Genomic DNA, 27954 nt, shown 5'->3' on the forward strand with positions numbered 1-27954 from the left:
TTAAATTCACTCGGAGTAAATTCTCCAACGAATAAACCATAAATAGAAACACAAATAAAAATGGCACATAAAAACAAAAGTGCGCGAATCATCTTTCTTGAAATGAAAAATCGGAGGAGAGCGATTTGAAATTTTTGAGAGAAGATGAAATGTTTTGGATGATGAAATGGAGTGAAAATGAGTTGTATTTATAGATGAAAATTACTGTTCATGACCGTTGGAGAAAGGAAAAATTTTTGAAAAATTTTCTTTGTGGCCGTTGGTGTTAAATCGAGTGCACCAAAAATCAGTCTGAAAATATCGTATTAAACGGTCAATCAAATCTATAAAATTTCATAAAAGTTAAAAATTATGACAATGAAATATTTATGTTATGACAACAAATCATGCGACGGCTCAGCCGATCAATGCAGAGTAATAAATAAATTATACGGCGGCTCGGCCGACCAATTAATAATAAACAGAATATAAGGCGGCTCGGCCGACCAATAAATAATAAACAGGATATAAGGCGGCTCGGCCGACCAATAAATAATAAACAGAATATAAGGCGGCTCGGCCGACCAATAAATAAATTAAATTACTAGTAAATAATATAGGCGGTATTCCGGCCATTATAACATGATATAAATAATAGTATAGGCGGTATACCGACCATTATAACAGAGTATAAATGATACAAATAAATTTTACCGAATCGCAGAGTGATCGTGCTGATAACGTGTTATAAAAAGAACTGGTATTTTATTGTATCGCAGGAATTTAAATAAGGGCAAAATTTTATATCCATAGAATATTTTAACACTGATAGAGTTTATTAGAGAGAGAATAGAAGGTTGAGGTATGTTCTTCTAAACGATCATTTATATAGAGAAGAAATTCACTGTGCAAATAGTGCAGCGGACCCCACATCTTTTATATTTTCAAACGTTACGGCTACTACTTTTTTTGACTTTCCTAACAAAAACATTGATTTTTGTGGGATTTTTGACATTTTTCTTCAAATTGACAAATTATAAAATACATGTAGAGATGGGGTGAGGGAGATTCGAACTCTAGACGTTTTGACATGTTTAATGACACGAAGGTAGTAAAGCAAAAAGCGAACTAGAGAAATGGAGTAAAGTAGTTTGTGGAGGACACGGGAAAATACATACATGTTCCTTTGCAGCAAAGGTTAAAAAATAAAGATCCCAAAACTCTCTCTCTTCTCTCTGAGCCGACTCGGTGGGCGACTCAATGGGTCAGGGATCGTTCATCTACAGCTTCGTCGCGAGAGGCACTATGGTCCTGGCCGAGTACACCGAGTTCACGGGCAACTTCCCGTCGATAGCAGCTCAGTGTCTGCAGAAGCTTCCTTCCTCCAGCAACAGCAAGTTCACTTACAACTGCGATCACCACACCTTCAACTTCCTCGTCGAAGACGGCTTCGGTTCCATTCCTTCTCTCTCTCTTTAGCTTTTGATGGATCTAATCTAGCTCAGGATTAGCTCAAAATCATTTTGCATCATCTGAATCTCGCCTCTTTGTTTTGTCTTTGAAGATTAAATTGATAACAGAACAACTTCAGTTTCTCCACTTGTTTGTTCCTGTAAGAAACAGTTATGGTTTTGGAGATGAACATGTGTTTTGAAACTAACTTTAGATTAATGGTGTTTTAGTTCACTGTTTTATAAAGTTTCCATCTTTAGCATGCATGAGTGGTAGGATTTGACTCAGCGGAAGATCATTGAAGATGTTTGTTTGTGCTAGTCTTTTTATTAGAAACTAGTTAATGAGAGTCTCAACAGGAAGCTACTCATACGGTTTTACAATTAACTCCGAGTAGAGATGTTTATGCTGCTACTCTTTTTGTTATATGAACTAGTTAGATCAATTATAATCTGATGTTTATTTAAGCTCCACTCTACTCCATTTTTAGCATGCTCGAGGCAGGATTTTGAATGACTAGTGGTTCCGTAGTCTACCTATTAGGCGCAATAATATACTAATTTAAAAGTTCTTACACATTGGTTATATAGCATTGTTATTCAGTGTAGCGTGTACTTGGTTACTTGGATCCATTTAAACAGTGGTAGATCATTTGCTTTTATGTTGTCCTGTCGTCTTTACAGGACATTGAAACTGATTAGTGCTTCTTCATTTTCATTTTATGAGGAGGCATAGTTCGTCCGATATGATGCGTCCTTCTGAATATTCTTGACTGTGGTCATTTTATTTATACATCCCTCCTAGAAAATCATATATATATTTCATTGTTTTACGTTTTCAGCATATTGTGTTGTGGCGAAAGATGCTCTTAGCAAGCAAATCTCGATTGCATTTCTGGAGCGGGTGAAAGCTGATTTCAAGAAAAGGTATGGGGGCGGAAAAGCAAGTACAGCTATCCCCAAAAGTCTCAACAAGGAGTTCGGGTACTTACCACACAACCTTTAGACTTCTTGGGGACTGTAATGAATAGATGTGAGAGATTTCGATCTTAACCACTCACAATTGCAGGCCGGTGATGAAAGAACACATGAAGTATATTGTTGACCATGCAGAGGAGATTGAAAAGCTAATTAAAGTCAAGGCTCAAGTTTCAGAAGTCAAAAGTATAATGTTGGAGAATATTGACAAGGTAAAGAGGCTCATGATAATTGGCGCTGTTGCATTCACTCTTATGTCTTTCCGCATACTTTAGACAACCAATCATTCTTCTTTGTTTTACCTTTTAAAATGATGGGCCTACTATAAATAGCATGATGTCCCTTAAAACAAAGACAAATCATTATGCACAAAAAACATTTATACTTGGTCTGTTCTCAGGCAATCGACAGAGGAGAAAATCTGACGGTTCTTACTGACAAGACCGAGAATCTACGCTCTCAGGTAATAGGCAAACTTGACCTTTTATAGTTAAGTTTCTCTGAAACTATCAGCCACTTTAATCTAATGTTTATTTTTAACATGTATTTTAGGCGCAAGAGTACAAGAAACAAGGGACACAAGTGAGGAGGAAACTGTGGTACCAGAACATGAAGATAAAACTTGTGGTTCTCGGGATCTTGCTACTACTTGTTCTCATTATCTGGCTTTCGGTTTGTCACGGGTTTAATTGCACAGATTGAAGACATCTTCAGAATGTGATGTTAGAGCCTCTGGTGAGGAATGGTGTGTCTGAGACAGAAGTCTCCGGTAGAGGGGTAGGGAGTCTGAGGGAGAGTGACAAAATGGTAATTATGTTGTAAGGTTTTTTACTTTGGATGTTGTATGATTAATTTTTTTTTGCCAAGGACCATTTCCATCTTACATGTTGCGTAGCAATGAAATGTATTCTTTACTTCCATCCTTCCCAAACAATTTAAAGGACCATTTGCATCTTTATGTTGCGTAGCAATTCAGTTGCAATGAAAATTTTGCTTTACTTTCTTTCTGCCCAAACAATGCTACGTTAAACTTTTAAAATTTGAAAGGAGAAAAAAATTGACAAACGCCCACCGTGGGGCTCGAACCCACGACCACAAGGTTAAGAGCCTTGCGCTCTACCAACTGAGCTAGACGGGCTTGTTGACTTGTTAGACCCAATAGTCATATATATAGTTCCTCTTGACCCAAACCAATGTTGCACCCTGAACGACGCGTGACTTTACACTTTGCAGAAACAAAGATCAAGACACTGGTTTCGACTACATTTTACACCTGTATTAAGTCTACAGACGACAATGAATCTCAACCCCACTTTTAGAATATCTTTTTTTTTTTGAAGAAATTTTTTTAGAATATCTTCCGAAAGCAACCTTCTGGTTTGAACAAAACCAAGACGTTTCTTTGGGCTGAATTGAGTTTAACGTAAACTGAGGTTATCCAATGAGCACAATATATTTTTCACAAGAATACCCCAAATTATTTTGGAAGTTGAGCAATTTGTCTCAAAAAATTTCAGTATATGATTCGAAAATGGTATACAAAGTAAAACGATCTGTGTACCACATTACTGGGAAGTATTACAACCTAACATATAAGCTTTCTATGTGCCTAGCCAAGTGCTAATTCCCGACATGTGAACAATTTGATTTTTTTGAACAAAGTATCAACAAAAGTAGAGCTGGTTTTCCAAACAAATCCTAGTCATGAGCTTAAATAGTATGTAAATTTTAAGCTTTAACATACTCTCTCAAGACACTTCAGGCACAACACAGATTCAGAAAAATCAAGACTTTCATAGATCCAACAGCACAATTCGTAGCCACAAGTAGATAATATCTTAAACCTCAAAAAAACATAAAACAAGAAACACAACGAAAGCTAAACAAAACCTTTCAACCAATTCAAAGCTCATCTTCATCCCTCAGATACTCACCAATATCAGCCTGATGAAGCACAACGATCCCATTCGGATCCAACTTCCGACAATCCTGCGTACTCTTGGCCGCAATCCCAAACCCCAACGGAACATCAGACATGGAGAACACGACAACCCCATCTCCAGGCACAATACTATCGGTAATCCTCCCTAGCCCTCCTTTCAAGACATGGTTCCCGTAAAGAAACGACATCTCCGAAGTGGGTTTAAGCCAAACCTTGTGCTTCGCGTTCGCGGCCAAGAGGTTGAGCGACATGATCGTAAGGTGGAAGCTCCCCGCGTGGGTGTACTTCCCGATGCAGGTTCCGAGGGAGACTAGGTTTTTGCGGGAGATGTTGGTGGCTCGCTTCACGAGAGACTCGCTTACGTAGTAGACTCTGCTCTTCTGGAGGCGGAAGCAGTAGCGCCCGGCTTCGGGTTTGGGTCCGGGTCCTTCGTGGGATGGGTTCTCGACGATGTTCTTGAGGTTGTTTCCGACGAATTTGAAGATCTTCTCGAAGACCACTGTCGTCTCGTTCTCGTCTAACGGCCGCATCTTTTTTTTTGGGAAGACGGATGCTCTCTGTTTTTAGGGTTTTAGAGGAATTTAGTACCAAACATAATGTGGCCGACAAGTTTCTCTAACTTTCAATTTGGTCTTATAAAAATAGATATTTGTCATCCCAACCCCTGAACTATTGTTAACATTATTACCACTTTTGTACCATGTTTTGTCTTGCCTTTTACTAGCTTCACCTGAAAGGCTGAAACACAATAATTCAAGAGAGGTTACCGGATCGAGTTGGCAATATCGCCAAAACGATGAAATATATTTATCATAACTCTTAAATTGTTTTAAATTGGAAAATTTACTCTATAAGACACTTTCTAAGTCGTTAATTACTCTAAAAGACACATTGAACCTACGCAATACTTTCTTTTAGCAAATTTATCAACCTAACTTCTAACTAATGAGTCTCTCTCTTTCCTTAGCTTTCTAACTAGACAAAACGAATTTCTTTTTTTAAAACAAATAAAAGATGAGAAAATATCTTTCTTTTTAAAAAATAAATAATTGTGATTTATCTCTTCATTTTTAAACCAAATCCCTAAATCCAGATAAGTCTCTCAAACGAAATTCTAACCCTTTTTCCCCATTCCACATCTTCTCAATCTAGAAATTGGTCCCTAATCTGTTTAACGAGAATCTGTCTTTGATATACGAACTTGTCCATGAGCTCTTGAGAAGTCGGAGCAATAGGTCGGGAAGCTAAAACCCAAAACTATCTTCTTCCCGGATATAAAACTCCATCGTCACCGGCCGAGTTCCTTCATCACCTATTTGTCCTCAAATTGCGGAAGTCGTCAACATCACTCCATGATCTCCTCGCGGCGGGTGTACTCCTCTGCAACACAAACACCGGCAGAGCAACTGTTGAGAAGCTTCGAACCAATCATCTCTTCGAGCTAATCCATCACGACTTCAAGCCATCGTCTCCGTCAAGTCATTGACAGCTTTCCACCGCAAATCCTCAGCCACGACGAAGTTCTTCCATTGGCCTTCTTTTGGTTTCAGTCCACGACCTCCGTTCACCATCGCGCCCATGGCCTGCAATCTTGATGTCGTCGTTTTCAACCTGCTCAACCGTACTCGCTTCCTCACAGCCATAGCTCCGTTCAATCGTTTCCTGCAAGAATATGGAAAAATAAAAACACATAAAAATGTTCGACTAAATGTGTGTGAGAGATTATGTATATACAATTAATATGTCCACAAACTCTCTGTCCAAAACTTTGATGTCCATCATAGTTCTTTTGTCCATAACTCTCTGTCCAAAACCTTGATGTCCATCATAGAACTTATCCACCAGAATCCATCCATGAGAATATGTCCACAAGAAATTGACCATAAGAACTTGTCCATGAGATTATGTCTACCAAAAAGATATATGCAAATCACAAATCAAACTTACGTGTCTTCCATAGTCTAAATATAAAAAAATTTGTCCATAATTTTACATCCATGCATAGTGTCTACAGATTTTATGTCCATGTCCACAACTATTTTATCACATTTCCTTCCATGCATTTCTTGTCCACAATTTTCTTATCCACTACTAGATCATCCACGCTTATCATGTCCATACATTTTTTTGTATCATTGTTAAAATATAAAAATATATATCAAAATGGATGTTAAAATATAAAAAAATAAAAAAATATAATTTATTGTATCAATCAAATTTACTATATGTATCCTAAAAATGAAAAATTAACAGAATACACAGAATGGTGAAATTAGTACAAACTAACTTGGTCAAAGAAAAATTAAAAGTTAACAACCACCCTTAGATCAGATCTATAAGAGACACCTTACGGCTAACAATAAAGTCTGAAATAATAAAATAACTTAAAAAACTGTTCATTTTAGTTACATTTGGTTGATTTATTAAAACCAAAACACATTCTCTTTGCTGCCAACCAAGGACAATTTCGTCTCAAACATGCGCATTCGTACAACGAAAGTGCTCCAAAATCAAAAAGTGTCTATATGCGTAAAGACAAGACAAAATGTGTCTTTTTATGTAACACTCTCTAAATTATTATACATAGTTTTTTTTAAAACCAAGACAGGAACCAATTATACATAGGTTATTTTTTTTAACCGATAATTCTACCACTGTTCGATGTTATGTGAATGTCTTGCACCATGCTGAAGATCTCTCGTAATTTTTTTCTCCATAATCTGCATAATTTGCATTTTCTAGGATTTGAACTTTAGACCTCCTAGTGTAGAAAATATTAATGAATTTTAGTCAAATCACTGGGCCAAGTGAGCTTCCACTTACATACGTTATCTAACCTCTAAATAAGAAACATAAAATTATTAAAATTGATGATTTTTAAAACCTAATGATCAACTATGTAAATGAGAAGAGTTTTTCTCTCTCAACGCTCAAACTTCTCTCTAGTTTCCTTAAAAGTTGAAACCGGTTCTGGTGGCCGATGAGCATCTCCCCACCAGTCGCCCCTCCTTTTGGTTTTTGGTTTGTTGTATCATATCATCGATCATTTAGATCGAAATAAGTATTTGTTGCGAATAAGTTGATTCCTTAGTAGATTTTGTATTGTTGTCAATCCCAAACTGAAGTTGTTATTTATGTGTTTCATCTATTCTTCGATTGGTGTTGATATAAATAAATATTCGATCTTGTCTTCAATTTGATCGGATTTTAAGTCAGTCATCAGCCTATCACTCTGTTCTAATTTCAGTACTCATAGGCTATTGTTCAGCTGTCTTTTTCACTGTCACTTAATCTTCTTCTCAAGAGAATCAGTCTCTACTTCATAACTTAGCCATTGTAGAGCATCTTTGTCGGAGGAAGATTGAGTTTGAATGTTGTTCTAAGTCAGCCGAGAGTGGATTCAGAAGAATTGGCACTATTGCAGCGGTCCGACGAAGGATCCTTCTTCAACTCGACTTATACTTACTGTGCACTTCAATCCGTTGTATCAAGACCTCTCTGCACAAGTAGCTACGACAAAGGGGAGAGGTATCAGAGATTAGAAGTTTGTTCATCAAAGTCGGGCATGTAAGTAATGGATTTACCGGCGATGTTGCAATACTGGATCTCCATCACACATGGAGGCGCGTGTCGGCGTGTTGGACAATGCAAACTTGCAGATCCATGCAAAAAGCATAGGATGAAGTGTGGAAAAGAGCTTCAGATGTCTTGATGTGTGACTTCAAACACATACACTACAAGAAAACATAAGTTTAACGAGGGCGGTTTTCCTCGTGAGTTCCTCGTAACAGAGGCTTTACGAGGAATTAGCGAGGAAACACGTTTTGTCGTTACTCGTTCGTCGTAACACATATTTCCTCGCCAATTCGTCGTAACTTAGCGAGGAAAATATTTCGTCGTAAAGACGAAGTACATCATTTCATCGTAAAGACCACGTAAACATTCCACATAAGGAGGTCGCTATATTTCCTCGTAAATACCTCGAAACGTGTTCCTCTTAAACTACATGTAAATACCTCGAAAGTGTTTCCTCGTAAAGTACACGTAACTACCACGAAAGTATTTTCTCGTAAAATACTCGTTTATTTTTTCTCGTCATTTCCTCGTAAAGTTTCCACGTAAATAGGTCGTAAATTAGCTACGAATTTACTTCGTTTTTTATTTTACAGAATTTCTTCATGATGTTCTCAAAGAAATTCTTCTCTATATGCATCACATCGAGGTTGTGGCGCAGAAGAAGATCCTTCCAATATGGCAACTCCCAAAATATATTCTTCTTGTGCCAGTTGTGATGAACACCGTAAGAATCATGCATATTACGAGGGACATGCCAATTACCACCACAACGAACTGTTTATTTAGCTTCGTAGTAGTCGATTTGCGCTTCAATTTGTACTCCAGTTAGATATGGAGGAGGAGTGTCTCTCACAACCCTTTTGTGCCTAAAAAAATTCTTGTTTCTTCGGTACGAATGGCCAATGGGAAGAAATCGACGGTGACAATCGAACCAACTTTGTCTTCCTACCATTCTTCAGTTGAAATGCATCTGTTGTTCCATTACAATATGGACAAGCTAATCTCCCATGTGTAGTCCATCCAGACAACATCCCATAGGCATGAAAGTCACTTATGGTCCACAAAAGCATCGCTCGCATCGTAAAATTCGTCTTCGTTGAGCAATCATACGTCCTCACCCCTGTTGACCACAAATCCTTCAACTATTTTATCAGTGGTTGTAGGAAAACATCCAGAGACCTTTTTGGATGGTTCGGACCAGGTATTAATATGGTCAAGAGTAGCAACTTCCGTTGCATGCACATCTCCGGTGGCAGGTTGTATGGCGTAAGAAAGACTGGCCACAATGAATATTGTCTCCCTGACATTCCGAATGGACTAAATCCATCTGTGCATAATCCGCGATACACATTCCGGCTATTGCTAGCGAAATCTGGATGTACTTTGTTAAAATGTTTCTAGGCTCTTGCATCTGATGGAGGAGTCATCTCACCATCCGTCTGAGTATGCTAGGCATGTCATCTCTTCTTTCCAGTAATCTTTTCAATCTGTCTGTAATTGGTAGGTACCACATCCTTTGGTATGGTATCCTATTACGTATCCGTCCTTGCGGCTTGAATCATGGCTTCTTGCAGAATCGACATTCTTCTAACTTCTCATCATCTCCCCAGTAGATCATGCAGTTGTCGATGCAAACATCTATCATCTCCGAAGGTAACCCAAGACTATAAACCAGTTTCTGAATCTCATAATAAGAATTAGCCGACACATTGTCTTCCGGCAAATACTCTTTAAACAAGTCTGCCCATTCATTCATGCAAATTTCAGGTAGATTGTGATCAGTTTTAATATTCATCATTCTAGCAGCCAATGACAATTTAGAGAGACCTTCTCTATAACCACTGTAAAGTGGCTGATTTGCCGCGTTTAACATTTCATAAAATTTTTTTGCATCTATATTAGGTTCTTCATCTTCATCATGAGCTACGAATGCATCATCTACCATATCATGAACCCTTTCATAATCTACCATCTCCTCCTGATGGTAACTATGTTCATTATGCAAATGATGATCAACCGGTTCTTCCTGGAAATTGCTATTACTACTACTAGCTTCATTCTGATCATAATTATAACCTTCCCCATGTTGAAACCAGATATAGTAATTTGGCGTGAAACATCTATTTATTAAATGCTTCCAAATATTTTCACGATTTGCCAATTTCGAATTGTTGCATTTCCGACAAGGACAGAACATACATCTTACCACTTTCTTGGGCGAGCGGTGTCGAATCTGCTTGATGCATAAATGTCTCCAGCCCCGCAAGGTATTCTTTCGTCACTCTCCCGTTAGCATCTCTATGCATATACATCCACTTCTGCAACTCGAAAATATTCCCAGAGCCCGCCATTTTTTTTTTTTTCACGTTTTTGTTTTTTGGTGTGTTTAAAATGATGTTCAAACGTCCATATTTATAGGAAACTTTCGAATCTGGTAGTTGTAATTTTTCTAGGAATTTACAAAGAAAATTAGTTAGGTGGCCGAAAAAAACGTGTTACAACTACAAAGTTGGTGGATTCAAAATTTCCTCGCTAAGTACACGTAAATTATTTCCTCGTAAAGAACACCCTAATTTTTCGTCAAATTTACGAGGAAAGCGTATTTCCTCGTAAAATTCACGTCACTTTACACCGTTTACGACGAAACGGTTTCGTCGTTCGCTGATTTTATTTTTCCACGTAATTTCTTCTTAAACTCGACGTAATTTTACGAGGATTTCCTCGTTAATTTTCGTCGTTAAGCTTGTGTTTTCTTGTAGTGATAGCTTGAAGGCGGTTAGGCGGTTTCAGATTAGTAAATTGGATCTTGGTCTTTAGATTTCTTTTTTTGTCTGGCTTGTAGTTTTGATGGAGATTGTGCTTTATGAACGTACTTGTAATCTTGTTAGCCTAATGGGTTTTTAATGAAATAACAATTTGACAAAAAGAAAAAATCATGTGAATGAGAATAATTTAACCCAAAAAAAAAATTTCACCTATATCAATTATCAATCATTACGTAATCACATACATAAAGAATATTAATATAATCCTAATGTAATTTTAACTAAACGAATTATACTGTTAACATAACGATATATATCACTTAACATGTGTATGCAGTTAACATTATACTCAAATTGTTATTGTCAAAATAGAGAATCAGACGTCAGAATTGGGTAACCTAGTTCCAAAAACCGACCTGTTATAAATAGAAAACCAAGCTGTTACAAATAGGAGACCAACCCATTCCAATTTAACTAATCTGATCAAATCTAGTCCATATTTCAATTGATATGGATCAATTCAATTGGTCTAGGTCTATATTTTATTTGAAAGGATTAGTTTTTGAATACTATACTGTCGGATTTAATGTCCAATCTACTGTTTCAGCAACAAAAAGTATGATTGTATTTGTGGTGTTAACTATATAACACATGTTAATACATTTTCATATTGACCATATAGTTAGTGATATATTAGTATTATTTTAATTTTTGGTAATAATTTTCCATTATTATTTGATCTAGAATCTCCTAATTAACCAAAAATGTGCGACCAATCAAAATGAAAATTCAAAGATAAATTTATAAAAAGAAGAAAAAAAAATCTGGGATATCAGACACTGACCAGATTAACAAGAGCACACCATTACCAAGTGAACCAAGAGAAAAACTAATATCCACCTTAGTGGAAAATACAGTTTTTATTTGATAGGGAAAAAGTCAGCCAAGTGGCTACTTTTAGCCGAGACATTGATTCTCATTGCACCCTAAAGAGTAGATGAAGCCAAAGATGGGAAGACAAATAACGGGAACTTGCGGCAAACTTCGATACCGGTCGCTTCAGCTAGATAGTATTGATCATCATCTCCAAGGGGTCTAATCTCCACTTTCCAGTTGAACCTGTTCACAAGGTTGGCCAATGTCACCTCTATTAAAGCCATAGCAAATCCTATTCCAGGGCATAGCCTTCTTCCCGATCCAAATGGAATGAACTTGAAATCTTGTCCTGAAAAATCCAAAGGTTGATCCAAATGTCTATCTGGCTTAAACTCTTCTGCATCTGGTCCCCATGTTGTGGTGTCTCGATGGATCGCCCATGCATTAATGAGTACCTACTCAACCACGTACGTATGCTATGTAAATATAGATATAATATTCGTAATAATTAACGGATGGTTGCTTTGTTTCGTCGTTTAGATGTTTACCTGTGTGCCAGCGGCAATGTCATATCCTTTCAGTTTCACATCTTCACTAAGTTGTCTAGGAACTAACAGGGCCAGGAGGATGTAGTCGAAGAACTTCTTTAATCACAGCCTTTAGGTATTTCATACTCTCCACTTGTTCTTCCGATACATAGAACTTATGTCTCGAATATGTGTGGATCTCGTCTTGGAGTTTTTTCATACACTCTGGGTGTCTATAAGACGCATCATTGCCCAATCGAGAGTGGTGTAAGTTGTTGTCATTCCTCCTAAAAAAATATCCTATAAAGAAACATGTTTAGTATCGTAATTCAAATAAACATTATGCCTTGTTATAGCTTTCTTTACTTAGATATTTCTATTTTAGGAAAGACATTGTTTTAAACCTTAAAGCAAAGGATGGTTTATCTTAGTTACCAGCATGATGAGTCTGATGTCGCTTCTATCGAGCTCGAATCCATTTGTCTTGTCTCTTTGAATTCGTAACAGCATATCAACAAAATCAAATGTCTCTTTCTTCTCACCTTCATCTACATGTTCTTGCAATACTCCTTCTAGAAACTCCATAAACGTTCTGCATACTTCTTCCATTTTACGATCCAAACCGCGGATTTTATCTATCCAGGCCAAACCCCTGATGTAATCCCCAACTGGAAGCTCCATCAATGTTCTCAATAAATTCCCAAAATCCATAGGGTTTTCCTCTAGGCTATATTTTCTTCCCATGGCAATTCTACATATCACATTGTTTGTCAAACTGAGGAGAGATTCACTCAGATTTACCGGCAAAGAAGAAGAGCTAGCTTTCTCAAGCTTCTCCATCATTGCGACTATCTCTGCTTCTCTTATATTCTCAAAGGACCTAACCAATTTCTTGCTGAGGAGATGAATACTGCATACGCTCTTCACCCAAATGCAATTTTTTTTTCCAAAAAGAAATTTCGTTATTTATATAATAATCTATACTATTAAAAGAAAAAGAATTTTAAAAAATTTACCTACGAAAAGTTGTTGCACCCTTTCATTAGACTTAACTATTTTTTTAGTCTTGCCTTATAGTTCTCTAACTATACAATAATCAATTCCTTTTATATTAAAAGAGAAACATTACAACATTTGAGGTAGCCATGTGTCATCACCACAATGATTCTTAGAATCCTTAGAAAAATAGGTTGGTCAATCTAAATATATAATAAACTTTTTATTAAATTAACCATAAATTAATTATTAATGTTCTCAATTCTTTCCTTAAATAAAAATTACGGAATTACCTAATGTGACTAAAGTATATATGACAATTAATGATTTTGAATAATAAAGATTTGATATAAATCAGTGTATTCTCTATTATTTTTTTTTAACTTTAAGTTACTAAAATAAATTAAAAAATCACATTAACCATATAATAAAATTTTAGATTTTTCTGTATATGTTATATTTTGAACTTTTTAAAAATCTCACTTTAAAATTTTTATGATCCATGATTTAATTTTTTTATGACAAGATACAAATTATCACAAAATCATGTAAGTAGAAAGTCCCATCTATAATAATATCTTTTTTATAACATCATATAATAATATATTTTAATTAAATTATATACCATAGAAAATACATAAATATTTTAATTTTGAAATTTGCTTTGAACAATTTTTTTTTTGATAAAATCTCTGAACAAATATTAACAACTTAATATTTAAATTTTAAAATTTGCATTGAATGTTTATAAAAATTATAAATTACTAAGACTTTCAAAAACATTGCATAATGAAAATTTGTTATTAGCGATTTAAATTTTTGTTATAAAAGATACAAATAAGTAGAACACATCATTTAACAATATATCAATATTAAAAATATAATCTTTATCTATGTATAAATTAGGTAAATTTAATTATATAAAATAGAAAAACTGATTGTTTCGATTAATAAAATTTATTTACGTATTTACACCAATTTAATTATATATGTAATAGTTATTGACTTTTTCATTATCCAATATTTTTAAAATATATAAAAGAACATACTATACGTAAAATAATATATATATACATGTTCACGCGTAAGGCGCGGATCTTAATCTAGTTACCTTATATTTCTCTAACTATAAAATTAACTATAAAATATTCAATGCTCTTATTTATTACTCAACTTACTATGATACACCAAAAATTTATACATAACTCCATTATACTAAAATATCATCATACCAAAACGTGTCTCATGAATCCATAACTAAAACGTGACTGATAAATTTAAATACCAAAACTATATTGTTCTTTGGTGCCACCAACTTTCACACTATCATTTATTTTTAGACCAAAGGCTTCACTCTATCATTTTTTCGTTGATCAAAATGTGTTTTTTCAAATGAATATGTTGACCTTTCTGAAATATTTATCAACAAAGCTTATACATCATAGCTGCTCTTTGAGTAACACTTCTAATAATTTTACTAGATTTTAAAGGAAGTTATTTTGCGTACAGTTTAACAATATACTAGATGACAACCCGCGCGCATGCGCGGGGTGAGTTCTTATAATGATGTTTGTTTATGAAATAATTTTAACATTTTGCAACACATCAATCTTTATCGATTCTAAAATGATGAATACAAATGTTGGTCTCTATAATATAACATGATTCTTGAAGAATTAACGTATTACATCTCATTTTAATTATTTTTAAGACTAAGGAAATTAAGTTTTGCGGCTGACACAAATCACTAAAACCAAATATGCAACATCGATTGTATAATGACGAAAGAGGATTAGGTTTTCTGCTCTCGATTTGTTTAATATTGACTCTCCATAAGTGATTTCATTTTCTACATTGTGCTTTCGTTCCGTCTTTGTTTCATTGATATGAGTGAAGTTTTTTTTTTAACTTCTTTTTTGAATTCAGCGAATTACATAAGCGTCAATTAAAAAAATGGACATCTGTAAAAATTAGTTTCACTCCATATACATATCTAAAAATCAAAATTTTGAAAAACAAATTACCGGCAAACTATATTAATATGTTAGTGTTCAAATCTAATATATCAAGCTGTTATAGAATATAAGTGCAGACTCGAAATATAAATGTTTGTCTAGTATATATTTACCAGCTAGGTCTAAAAATCACCTAATTAGAACAAGAAAACAAATTAATAATTTCACCAGTTCGGGTAATATCTGAATCTGAACGGATAATATCTCAACCCGAATGGATATCCGAAGATAACCAAACATAAGTATACTTAACTCTATATTTCTAGTTTATTTCTCTCATTTATTCAAAATATTTATATTAATGATTCTTACTGCTCAAATTAGATAATATACATATAATTATGGACAAAATCATATGCTACTCATTTAACATACATATCAAGTTCTTGTTTTTTGCATTAACAAAAGTTGCATCTAAAATTTCAAAACAACAACTAAATTAGTGTCTTTCTGTTTTTAAAGGTTTATCTCCAAACCTATTGATAGCTTAATCTTTTAAAAATTTTAAAAAACAGTTAAGTTAAAATATATTTTAAATACAAAAAACTTAAACAATGAATAATTTATTTATTTTTTCTTCAAAATTTAAATATCCAAACCCGACCCAAAATATCTGAACCTGAACATAAAAAACCCGAACCCGACTCGAAGTGTAGAATCCGAACGGGTTCTATACCATTATACTGAAATACCCGAACGGGTTCTATATCATTATTCTGAAATATTCGATACAAACCCGAACGTGTATCCGAACGCCCACCCCTATGATATATGATCATTTGTATCTTGTTTGAACAAAAAAAAAAGTTAAACCATTGATCACAAAATATTTAATGTGAGACTTTTACCATTTTTAATAATTTATAGTCGTTTTTAAAAATTCAAAATATAACATATAAGAAAAAATCTATTTTTTATTATATGCTTAATGTGATTGTTTACTTTCTTTTAATAGTATAAAATTAAACAAAAAAGAGAGAGGTTGAATTTTTTTTTTATCAAATATGTATTATTCATAATCATTAACTGTCATATATATGTTAACCATATTATGTAATTCCGTAGCTTTTATTTAAGGAAAGAAAAAATATTCTTTTGTACACTATTAATTAATTTGATAGTTAGTTTAATAAAAAGTATAGTATATGTTTATATGGACCAACTTATTTTTCTAACAATTCTAAGAATTATTTTCGTGATGACACGTGGCTACGAAAACATGTTGTAATTGTTCAAAATTAATATATAGGGGATTCTAAATATATTGTTAGGATATTTTTGATAAGAATATATTATAGATGCGATTTTGAAAATTTATATTATAAAAGAAAACCTTTTTAAAAATATATTATAAAAAAAGTTGTTGCATCTATATAAACTCTTTATTTTTTTTATCCTACCATTAACTGCAATAACTATAAATAGTTTAAATGTTTTACACAAATCCTATTATTATTTCTCATTTTGTCTGATGCACTTCTCTAGTTATTTTTCTTCTTATCATCCAATGTTATTGTTGTTATTCAATAACGTTATATACATCATATATTATGCTCAAAGATGGATATATAATATTTAGATATCAATTATTAAAATGAAAGCATATATCATCCAACATATAATACCATGTCATCTAGCATTATATAATTCTAAATATTTACAAAATCAAATTTGATAAAAAACACTTTAGCAAATCATTTGTTAAAACAAAATGATATATATTTACGTTAAATTAATTTTCATAAAAAATATCTATAATAAAAATTGTTATTCAAAATAATTTTAAAAACTATTAGAAAACCTGCAAATATCTATACTATTAAAAGAGAACTATTCTGAAAAAAATCTATTTAAACAAAATTGTTTCACCTATTCATTATCTATTTATTATTTTTGGTCATACCCTTATTTTTCTCTAACTATACAATATTTTTAATGAAATCATTTACTACTTCTCATTGTTTAGGAAAATGAATATAAAATGGTATTTATGAATATAAAAATAGAGTCTATGAATTCGGTAATGGATCTTTTTTATTTTATCAAATTAACTTTTCGTAGAATTTTTTTATTGTACTCTTTGAATATGAAAATTTCACAAACCAATATTGCATTCTAATATAGTATTACATAATAATAGACATGTCATTATTGAATTCTATGGTGTTGTATAAAATATAGGTTTCTAAGACAACCTTTATCATAACATATATATTTATATAAGTTTGTAGACAAGTGTTTCAGCACGATTTATAACATCTGAAATATTCTTTTTATACAAACTAACATCAATATATAGTCATTCTTTTTTACATATAGATTCAGTAATATTCTAAAAGAATGCATTATTGATTAAGAGTTAACCTATTTTACCAGCTACAAGCTCATATCATGTAAACTCAATTATTATTAATGAAAATTGATGATGAAATTTAAATAATGTATAAACAATGTATATATAATATTAAGTGACTTTTATACAATTTATATATAATCTTACTAGAATTGCAAATATCCTATATTTATACCAAACCAAATATTTCATATAAAACAACTAATTAAATATAAATTTTTAAACACTTAAGTAAATAAAAAATCATAAATTTAAAAATATATTAGAAGTTTCATTCATCTCTTAAAATATATTGAAGATTATTTATTTTTTTCTACCAGGTCAACCAAATGTTGGATCACACTTGATTGCGGGTTTTTTTCGAAGTTTGCATGCTTTAAATTAACGAGTTTTCATTAAATCTAAACCAGCTTATGTACAAGTCATCGTGTTTACTGGTTCAACCACATGTCCAAACTTGATATAAAAGTATTGTTTTCATGTAATTTAAAATAATTTATTTTAAAATAATAGACGCGCTGAGTCTAATCAATCCATATAATATTTTAAAAAAAATAATCAAACGATTAAAAATATAATTACATTAACTAACTAAATAAAAATTATAATTTTATTTTTTGATATAATACAATTTTGTAACATAATAATGTATAACAAGACTAAAATACTAATTTATATCATATATTTTTATCAACTGGAAAATAGTTCATGCTTTTAAGCGCAGATTAAAATCTAGTGGTCTTGGCTAAAACAGAAAGGGAAAAAGTTGACAACATATAATAAATAATCAATTATAACTCTTAACTCGTTGTTGAATATTATATTTATGTCCGTAGATCTCGATAACAACATTGTTATAATCATATATACAAAATCAAGCAAGATTCAAATATTAGCTGGCAGAAAGTATCTGGTTCGTTAGATTAGGTGAGGTTAGGTTCAAAATTATCATAAAACACAATAAATTAATACTCCCTCCGTTCCTAAAAGATAGACTTTTTAGTATTTTCACACATATTAAGAAAACACATTAAACTAACATAATAAATGTATCGTTTTCTGTAATTTTCAATTTTCAATAACTTTTAACCAATAGTAATTCAATAAAGACAATTAATTTTCTTGAAGTTTACAATTTTTCATAGAAAACACAAAAAATAAATCTTTCTGAAACAAACGTTTTTTCTAGAAAGTCTATTATTAAGGAACCGAGGGAGTATATACAATGATCATACCTTCATCTGTCTCCAGTATTTGCCGTAGGAGGAAAAAGCCACATCACGCCCTCCGTTCATAATTATATCGACTGCTTTTGTTTTCGGGCGGTTTGCAAACTTTAGATCGTGTGTTTTCATGACGTCGTGAGCTATGTCAGCTGACGAAACTACAATGATAGGGACGCGACCGAAGTGAAGTAGCATGAGCGGTCCATAACGGAGGCTGAGGTTACTGAGTGAACGGTGAGGATGGAGGCTGAGCTGGTGGAGGTTTCCGATCAGGGGGAGTCGCCGCGGAGACGGTGGTCGGTTACGGTTAGAGGTGGCACCTCGTTTGAGAATTTGGTTTAGGAAGAGAAATGCTAAGATAGTTGCGAAGCATAGAGAGATTGATATCATTTCCATTTCTTGCTGTCAGAATCAAATACTCTCATTAGCCTAACTCTCATATAGCAACTTATATGGAGAATTTCCCCTAATTGTTATTATAGTTTATTAGCAAGGCTAGCATTGTTGATAAGGGGTATCAAAGACAATATACACCATAATTTAATTATATAATACTAACATAATTTAATTATATAATTAATATTAAATATAAAGAATTTCACAAGAAGACACATGGTTTTTTAAATTCTTCCCTTTTCTTTCTTTTTAATTTTTTAATTTTTAAATATAAACAATTTATTAATCAACCTAAACCTTAATGATTACTAAAAAGAATTAATAAATAAAAATTAGAATAAACTTGTTTTCAGAAAAGCTTTATAACTATATATATTTCCAAAATCAAAATAAGTGGATTATTATAAATCAATGAAATGAATTTGCAAGTGAAGTTCTCACTGCCTAATTATGTAGTTGATCATTTTCATGCGAAATATATATTTTCTTCTTCTGAAGTTTCTTAATGTCTAAAAAATTATGTATTCATGTTTGATAATGTCTACATTTGATTAAAAAGCTTAAGAACCTATCAAAAAAAGCACGCACACATTGCTTATGTTATTTGAATCACAATAATGTTAAGTAATTCAGAAAGCGGCGATGGTTAGCCTAGGCGACGAAGACGGCGACTCTCAACCCCTTTCAGAGGGCAAGTCAAAAGGCGGTGACTTTTGGAAAGACCGATCTCCCTGGATAAAGCCCCCTGTTGCAGAGCCAGAACCAGCTCCCAAAGCAGTTGACGGTATTGTCTCCATCTCGATTCCTGATGAGATTTTGGCAGACCCAAACCCACTCTGGCGCTGCTATGTTGTGGGTTACTTCATTGGAGACGCTCCTCATGTTGGATCTATCCATGCAACGGTGAATCGTATCTGGTCCTCTCCGAAGATGGGCAGCAAAATTGATGTCCAGTTTCTCGAGAAGAATATTGTTCTATTCAGGATTGAAAATCCTCAGATGAGAGCCCGTGTGATTCAGCGTCGATACTGGCATATAGCGGATATCCCTTTGGTGGTGAATGAGTGGTCTCCAGAGACGGCTCTCGATCCTCCGGACCTATCTGCCATGCCTATGTGGGTTGATCTCAAAGGGGTACCGAGTTTGATGTTCTCCCACAAGGCTTTGAAGTGTATGAGTCGGGCTGTAGGTAATTTCGTCAAGCTTCACCCGAGCACTGAGAAATGTACGAGGTTGGATGTGGCGCGGACGCTGGTGGAGGTCAACTTGCACAAGCCACTATTGGAGAAGATAAGTTTCCTGGATAAGGAAGGAGTGACGGTGATGATTGACGTAAGCTACCCCTGATTGCCCCCAAAGTGTAGTGTCTGCAATGCTTGGGGTCATAAGGGGACAAATTGCACATTTAAGGCAATTCAAGTGCTTAGGAAGGATAAGGAGGTAGCAGTTGAAGTGGAGAATATAGAGGAAGTGATAAATGGGATGGTCAAGTGAGGTACGAGCTAAACAATGCGCGCAATGTAGTAAACGACTTGCTTCTAGAACTGGAGGGCATACCTCCTGTTTTGGGAAGTGGTGAAGTTGGGAATAAAACTCGAGTGGTCACTGTAACTGGGGGTCCTTCTAACACGGAAGCTCAGAGCCAAGATTGGGCTCTGGTTGATGGAGGTCTAACTCTCTCACTTTCGCCAATAAGGGAGAGTAATGTTGATGAAAAGGTCGAGCATCAGGAAGAAAATGGGGTGGAAATCTCCCCATCGCGGTTTAGTGTATTGGAGATTGAGGGCGCATAGGAAGATGATAATACTGTGGAGGATGACATTGAGGAGGGTGAAGTGATTGCAGAAACTCAGGAACGGGTGGCGAAAAAGGAAACAGCAAAGACAGTAAGATTACGCAATGGCGCTAGTCTTAAGTTGAGTAAGCAAGCTGCTGCTAGACCTAAAGATTCTAAAGCGTCAAGAACTGTCCCCACCTCCAAAAAAGCTTCCAGTAGGAAGTTATGACGTCATTTTTTGTTTGGAACATGTGAGGCTTCAACATGGCCCGCAAACATAGAGAGGTTAAAAGATGGGTTCAAGAGGAGAAATACTATTTTGGTTGTCTTTTGGAGACACGGGTTCAGGAGGACAAGTATGGAGTTTGCGTGTCAGCAGCGTTACCAAGTTGGGCTTCCATTGTAAACTATGAGTATCATGCTCTGGGGAGAATCTGGTTTTGTTGGTCAGAAAAGGTAACAGTCACTAAACAACATATGAGTGATCAAGTCATTACGTGTGCAGTTCAAGTGTTAGAGACGGGGGAGCAGTTTGTATGCTCAGCAGTTTATGCGTCCAACTGTGAGATGGAGAGAAGAAGGTTATGGGAGGAACTGAGGGGTACTAAGGCAGCTTATGATCATCTTGACCTGCCATGGATAGTGATTGGTGATTTTAACGTAGCCTTGTCCTCTTCAGAACACTCGCTAGGTGTCACTAGATCTATGCAGTTAGGTATGCAGAACTTTCAAGATCTTGTTGGTGATTGCAACTTGACTGATATGGCATATACGGGAGAAATTTTTACTTGGTGGAACAAACGCGATGAGGATCCTATTGGGAAGAAGCTAGATCGTGCATTGATCAATGCAGCTTGGTATAGACAATTTCCGCAATCCACGGCGAGATTTGAAGCTGGAGGGATCTCAGATCACGCTCGGTGTGTGGTTACTTTAGTGGGAGCAGAGAATGAGACGCGGAAGCCATTCCGGTTCTTTAACTATCTCACTGAGCATAGTGAGTTCTTACCGGCAGTTAAAAGAGTCTGGGAATCCTCTCAGCCCATTTTCCATTCGCGCCTAGCTCTGTCTAGATTCCATGCGAAATTGAAGCTGCTTAAATATGATATGAGAATGATAAACAAAACACACTACGGGGACTTACCAGGCCGAACAAAGCAAGCTTTCGACGAGATGTGCTGTTGCCAAAATCAGGTGCTGCTTGACCCGAATCCTACAACCTTTGTAGCAGCAGCTGTAGCTTCTGATAGATGGAACAAACTTGCTCGTATAGAGGAGAAGTTCTTTCGACAGAAGTCTTGTATCAGATGGTTGGGTGCAGGTGATCAGAACACAGTTGTCTTCCATAGAGCTGTGCAGACAAGAACGTCTCGTAATACTATTAAGCGGCTTGTAATGAGGCGGGAGAGACTCTGACCAAGCTCTCAGTTTATTCTATTGATTAGGGTCTGCATCTCTACGGCTGCGTTCTCGGTGAATGTCAATGGGAGTCTAGAGGGTTTTTTCACAAGTGCTAGAGGGATTCGCCAGGGCTGTTCCCTCTCGCCCTACTTGTACGTTATATTGAACAACGTTTTATCTAAGATGTTAAACAAGGCTGCTGAAGCACAGAAGTTCGAGTATCATCCGCAATGTCGAGAAGTAAAGCTCACGCATCTTAGCTTCGCGGATGATATCTTAGTATTCACTGATGGATCAACAGACTCCCTTCAAGGCGTTTTGGAGGTTATGGAACAGTTTGCGAGTGTTTCGGGACTCTACATTAACGCTTCTAAGTCATCTATATTTGCGTCCGGACAAGATGTTACCCCTCTGCTCACTGAAGCTGCGGACATTGGGATCAAGGTTGGGACTCTACCAGTGCGTTACTTAGGTATGCCCTTAACTACAAAGGCTCTGACACGACAGGACTATGAGCTGTTGCTTGATAAGGTGCGGGGAAGAATGCTTTCTTGGAGCAACAAATGTCTGTCGTATGCTGGGCGTCTGCAATTGATTAAATCCATCACCTCGAGCATCGTAAACTTTTGGAGTCAAGCATTTATCCTTCCCAAGGCGTGTTTGAATGAGATAGAGAGTATGTGTAGTGCATTCTTGTGGTCTGGCTCTCCAAATCTGACTCACAAAGCTAAGGTGGCATGGGATGACCTATGTTGTCCTATAGCCAAAGGAGGACTGGGGTTACGGAAGCTACATGATTCATCTCGAGTGTTTGCTTTGGGTCTCATTTGGAGGATATTTTCAAACGGGGATTCTCTCTGGGTGTCTTGGATACAGCATTATCTGCTGCGCCAAAACTCTTTTTGGGATATAAAGGGGAATGAGAAAGGATCATGGATGTGGAGAAAGCTATTGAAGCTTCGTTCAGTGGCTTACCAATTCCTCAGGTATGAGATACATGATGGCAAGACTGCTTTTTCTGGTTTGATGATTGGTTGAAGCAAGACAAGGTTATAGAAGTCACCGGGGAAGTCGGTATATGCCATCTTGGCGTTGCTCGTAAGGCTCGGGTCTGTGATGCTGTTACACAAGCTGGCTGGAACATTAGGGGGCATAGAAGTCATTTTTTTCATGCCGTCTATGATCGCATCCAAAATACTCCGGTCCCTCACGGCTCAAAGGGTAGTGATGTGGTGCTCTGGAAACATTCAGATGATGTTTACAAACCCAGTTTCTCTACTGCCCGAACTTGGAATCAAATCAGAGAGAAGAAGAATGTTGTGTTTTGGAGTAAAGGAGTTTGGTTTAGTCAAGGAGTGCCGCGGTTCTCCTTTATTGTCTGGCTGGCAGTGCGCAATAGACTATCAACGGGAGACAGAATGAGAACTTGGGGAATACAACAAGGCTGTCCTCTATGTGGAGAAAGAGATGAGACGAGAGATCATCTGTTCTTCGCTTGTCATTTCTCCTTCACGGTTTGGGATACATTAGCGAACCGACTGACTGGGAATAGGACTGATCCTGACTGGTCGGCAACGCTGCATTTTGTCTGCATAAACAATTTGCAAAGCATGGATACGATCCTGATTAAAATGTTGTTCCAAGCGTGTGTCTACAATGTATGGAAGGAGAGGAATACTCGCAGACACAATACTGGCTTTCGAACAGCAGAACAAGTAGTGAGAATCATTGATAAGGGGATAAGGAACAGAATCACCTCTCTCCATTACAAGGTGGGTCACAAGTTGGAGGGTTTGAGAAGACGTTGGTTCGAAGTTACACTTTAAATCATGAGTTCATTCATTATACAGCCTTGTAAATGTTCTTAGGTATCCATAGCATTTGTAAATTCATATTCTTTCTACATGATCAATAAATTTCACATTTCATCCAAAAAAAAAAAATTCAGTATGTTCGTATATATGCGAGACATGTTTTTTTTGTACGGTTACTATTAATTTGAAAGTAGAAGAAGTGCCAATAATTTCTCTCCTCACAAGAGAAAACAACTCAAGAAACAATTCATGGTCATGTTCTTTTTCTTCTTCGTCTACCTCCACCACTGCACCACAAAGAAGCAAATTGGCAACGAGTCCATCGTTTCGGAAGAATAAAATTTCGTGATGATTCAAAGGTATTTAAAAGTAAAGCCTCTTTGCAACTGATTCTCGTGTTGATATAACGAGAAGTTAAAGCACTCCGGCCAACTAAGCTTAGACTCCTCTTCCCCACCAATGAAACATCTGGCAACAAACCTGAGTCTTTGGTGAGGAAGGTTCATAAAACAGGAAACTTAAGCATCAACATTCCAGCATGTATTAAAATAGTGAGGAAACACCTCAGAAAATTAGATCCTTTTCGTCGACAACGGCTCTAGCTCTGTCGTCACATACGACAGTTACGAAAGCATTTGAGGCACGAAGATGCGGCGACACACTTTTGAAAAAAAAAAGATAGCATTAAAAGTATCATTTTAATATGATAAGTAATAACACCAATTTAGTTTTCACATGTATTTTACAATATGTTTGTATGCAAGACATGTGCCTAATGTATGTTTTGAAAATGAACAAAAGACATAATAGTAAGGTTTTTATCAACGACGTCTATTAGGATAAACAAAAATAGAAGGAACTGAAAAAACTCAATAGTGCAAATCCAGTCAAAATAACAAGGCTTAACTCAATATTTAGTTGTTTGTGTTTTACTCTTAAAATTAAATATAAATCCACTCAAATCTAAATTAAGATCAAATCCTCAAAGGAATCTTTAATATTGAATAACACATGATTTTAAAATCTATTTTTAAATGTGTTATTCAATAACAACAGATTTAAAATTGGATTTTAAAATGATATAACCAATAATACTCGATTTGGTTTAGATTTTCAAATGAATTAAAATACATAAAACAATAACACCCCCTTAGTAAACCATGGTTTTCGTTGTCTCCGAAATGTCTGCTGCCGAGCTCACCAGAGCTCTGCTCACCGCATTTCATAGTGAGAATCTCAATTTTTTTTTTTCTGGTGGACAGTAATAATCACTCTGGCGCCAGTCACTGTGGCGGGCAATCTCTAAAAGCCTTCTGTGAATATCATTGGAACTGTGGAGAACGTCCGGGAAAACAAAATTTCATGGACCAATACACTGTGTATATTCATCAAACCGGTCAACTAGACCACGAAACGCGACCTCATCACCACCAAGAAAGACTAGGTCTAAGAAACGCGACCTCATCACTATTAAGAAAAAGAGAGAAGCATCCGGACCAAGCGATTTCTGTTGCTGAGAAACATGTGAAGCTAATATTTTTTTACTAGAGGAAAATCGATCCCGGCTTAGAGCAACATGGCAATATCTCCTCTAATAAAACCACTAGACCACCACGATGTGGTTCTATCCTTTATAGCAAATCTATAGAAAATGATCGCTTTGACCAAAAAAAAATGATCGCTTTGTTTAGTCGTTTAGATGTTACCAAAGTCGTTTAGACGTTACTAGTGTGCCAGCGGCAATGTCTTTTTTTTTTTAACTCTAACATCAACTTTATATTCACCAAGAAGGGTTTACAAGATTTTACACCACACAAGAGTTTCAACCTCACTTACAAACAAAGAGATTTAGTAACATCTAAGTTCACTGCTTGGACCATACACTACCCAATCCATGTCTTTGTTGTAATTTCATCCCAATGAACACAAACACCTTTTAAGACTCACAGAGAGCGTGTTCTTAGACCTACTAATTGGACCCCATGAGACCAGAGCATTTTAAACCATAGGTGACAAACACTATCCAAGATGCTAATTTGATCTTTGAATTGGTCTCTTTATGATAAGATTGGAACACGGGACCAACACATCTCACCTTACGGTGCGTTTCTTGACTAGATGCCTCACTGCCGGTTTGAAACGCTCCGTTCCTAAGCCAATAAACGGAACAGCTCCGTACTGAAAGGCGGGTCATAGCAATATTATCTTGAAGTGCGAGGATGGTGTTGAAACTGTCGGGATATGAATCTCAGTCGGTTCCAATAGTACTTCAAATCTATTAGGGGGATGTATTCAATTTAACATTTGATGTGATTTGATTTTTAATGGGGTTTTAGATGATTTCAATAAGTTGCAGAGATTTAAGTGATTTTTGTTAAACTACTCTAGAATATCACCTAAAACTATGAGATTTGAGTTTTAATTTTTTTAACTAAGAAATCCTACCCAAACACCCTAAAATCACCTGAAAACTTTAAAACTCCACAACTTAAAATATTTTCAATAACAGTGGATTTCAGATTACTTTAAGAAATGTCAAATTCAATAACAGTGGATTTTAAATGAGTATTTAAAATTCATGTTTCAATAACAGTGGATTTGTCATTTTAATACAAATCAGCTGAGACTCTCAGTTGAATACATCACCCTTAGACTCCGTAGGGTGTGACTTCAGCTCTTGGACTAACAGAACCTCGCCAAAGGCGCATTCCAACCTAAACTCCATCCCGACCCTGAGCCAAGAGCCGAACGAGACTGTCCGAAATGAAAGTCGGGCCTTGACATCGGCTAACGGAACGAGGACTCCAAATCGCAGTTTCAAAGAGAGCAGAGATCAAAATATTGGATCAACCACAGGCTGACTCCGGCACCGGGAAGCACTTCTCTGCCGCACATCTCCGGCAAGGATCTCTTAACCGGAGGTATCTCCGTCGTCAAGATCAGTACCAGTCGCATTCTTCCTCCTATGGATACACCGCCGCCGGGAACAGGCAGATCCATGGTGAAGGACCTGTCATGTCGAGTCACGCGCTGACGTGAAGAAACTTTCGCCGGGATCTGGCGAAAGCTGGAACCCTAAACGCCGACTCTCGCCTCCGCCGTGTCACCCTAGGTCTCACTGTCCCTCCATAAGAAGCCCAAAACCGACTCCAGGAGTGACCATGACAGCACAGAACGACGAGTATCTTGACCATAGGGTAACAGAGAAAATGAGAGCAAAGAAAAAACGAGGAAAGGGAAAGAGAGAAAGTACCTCCGACACCGGGAAATGGCTCCGGCCGTCGGGAGCCGCCGCACTAAATTAGGGTTTTCTTCTTTGGGTCGAGAGAGAAAGTTTATTTTTTTTTTGCCAGCGGCAATGTCATATACTTTCAGTCCGACTGTAACACTTGACCTATCCTTTCTTGAAAACAGTGCTTCAGCTACACTAATATTTATCTCACACAGTTCTAAAACATCCAAATTTCAAACAAAAACAGAAAATTAATATCATCAAATACATTTAAATATTTATATACTCGCCAACTTCATCCAGAAAAAAATTGAGTAATATTGGAGCGCATTTGGTGGAGTATCAGACATCTTATATATTAAAAGATAATTCACAACTTTGATTTATATGTGATTTTTTTTTAAAATGGATCTAATGAATCTATTACTAGAAAATCATGTTACATTTAATCTTTAATCATATCATTATTATAGATCTAAATAACTCATTTTCTAGATTATAGGAACTAAATAATATGTCTACTACATTATAGGAACTATATAAATATCAATTTTTTCCAAGCAAAAAATTATTATGTTTTAAAAAGTGACAGACACACCTCATATATATTATACTCCATTTGTTTCTAAAAGATCTATATTCTAGAGAAA

At 35.6% G+C, this 27954-nt stretch overlaps 2 protein-coding genes, 1 non-coding gene and 1 pseudogene across 6 annotated transcripts; 1 reads left to right on the forward strand and 3 right to left on the reverse strand.

The window, feature by feature from the left end:
• Positions 1-1135: 1135 nt before the first annotated feature.
• Positions 1136-3362, forward strand: LOC106390657 (vesicle-associated membrane protein 724). The gene is made up of 5 exons (XM_013831163.3): positions 1136-1432; positions 2273-2414; positions 2500-2620; positions 2809-2871; positions 2961-3362. The coding sequence occupies exons 1-5, from the start codon at positions 1240-1242 to the stop codon at positions 3108-3110; spliced, it is 669 nt and encodes a 222-aa protein (XP_013686617.1). The 5' UTR covers positions 1136-1239; the 3' UTR covers positions 3111-3362.
• A 111-nt stretch (positions 3363-3473) lies between these two features.
• TRNAK-CUU lies at positions 3474-3546 on the reverse strand. Its single transcript has one exon. It is a non-coding gene; the product is annotated as a tRNA-Lys (tRNA).
• Positions 3547-4182: 636 nt separating this feature from the next.
• Positions 4183-6357, reverse strand: LOC106396619 (60S ribosome subunit biogenesis protein NIP7 homolog). 4 transcript variants are annotated; one of them, XM_048746174.1, is made up of 3 exons: positions 6298-6330; positions 6085-6183; positions 4183-6012 (listed from the first exon to the last, which is right to left on the reverse strand). In XM_048746174.1, exon 3 carries the CDS (start codon positions 4878-4880, stop codon positions 4311-4313), a length of 570 nt encoding a protein of 189 aa, XP_048602131.1. In that variant the 5' UTR covers positions 4881-6012; positions 6085-6183; positions 6298-6330; the 3' UTR covers positions 4183-4310. The 4 variants fall into 4 exon arrangements, with proteins under 4 accessions (XP_048602131.1, XP_048602132.1, XP_048602130.1 ...); XM_048746175.1 differs by having other exon boundaries at positions 4183-4907; positions 5039-6012; positions 6085-6329; XM_048746173.1 differs by having other exon boundaries at positions 4183-6183; positions 6298-6357.
• A 5144-nt stretch (positions 6358-11501) lies between these two features.
• On the reverse strand, positions 11502-27585 carry LOC106360951 (annotated as a pseudogene).
• Positions 27586-27954: the final 369 nt, after the last annotated feature.

Source organism: Brassica napus, chromosome C1 (assembly GCF_020379485.1).
Source record: "Brassica napus cultivar Da-Ae chromosome C1, Da-Ae, whole genome shotgun sequence".
Lineage (NCBI taxonomy): Eukaryota > Viridiplantae > Streptophyta > Magnoliopsida > Brassicales > Brassicaceae > Brassica > Brassica napus.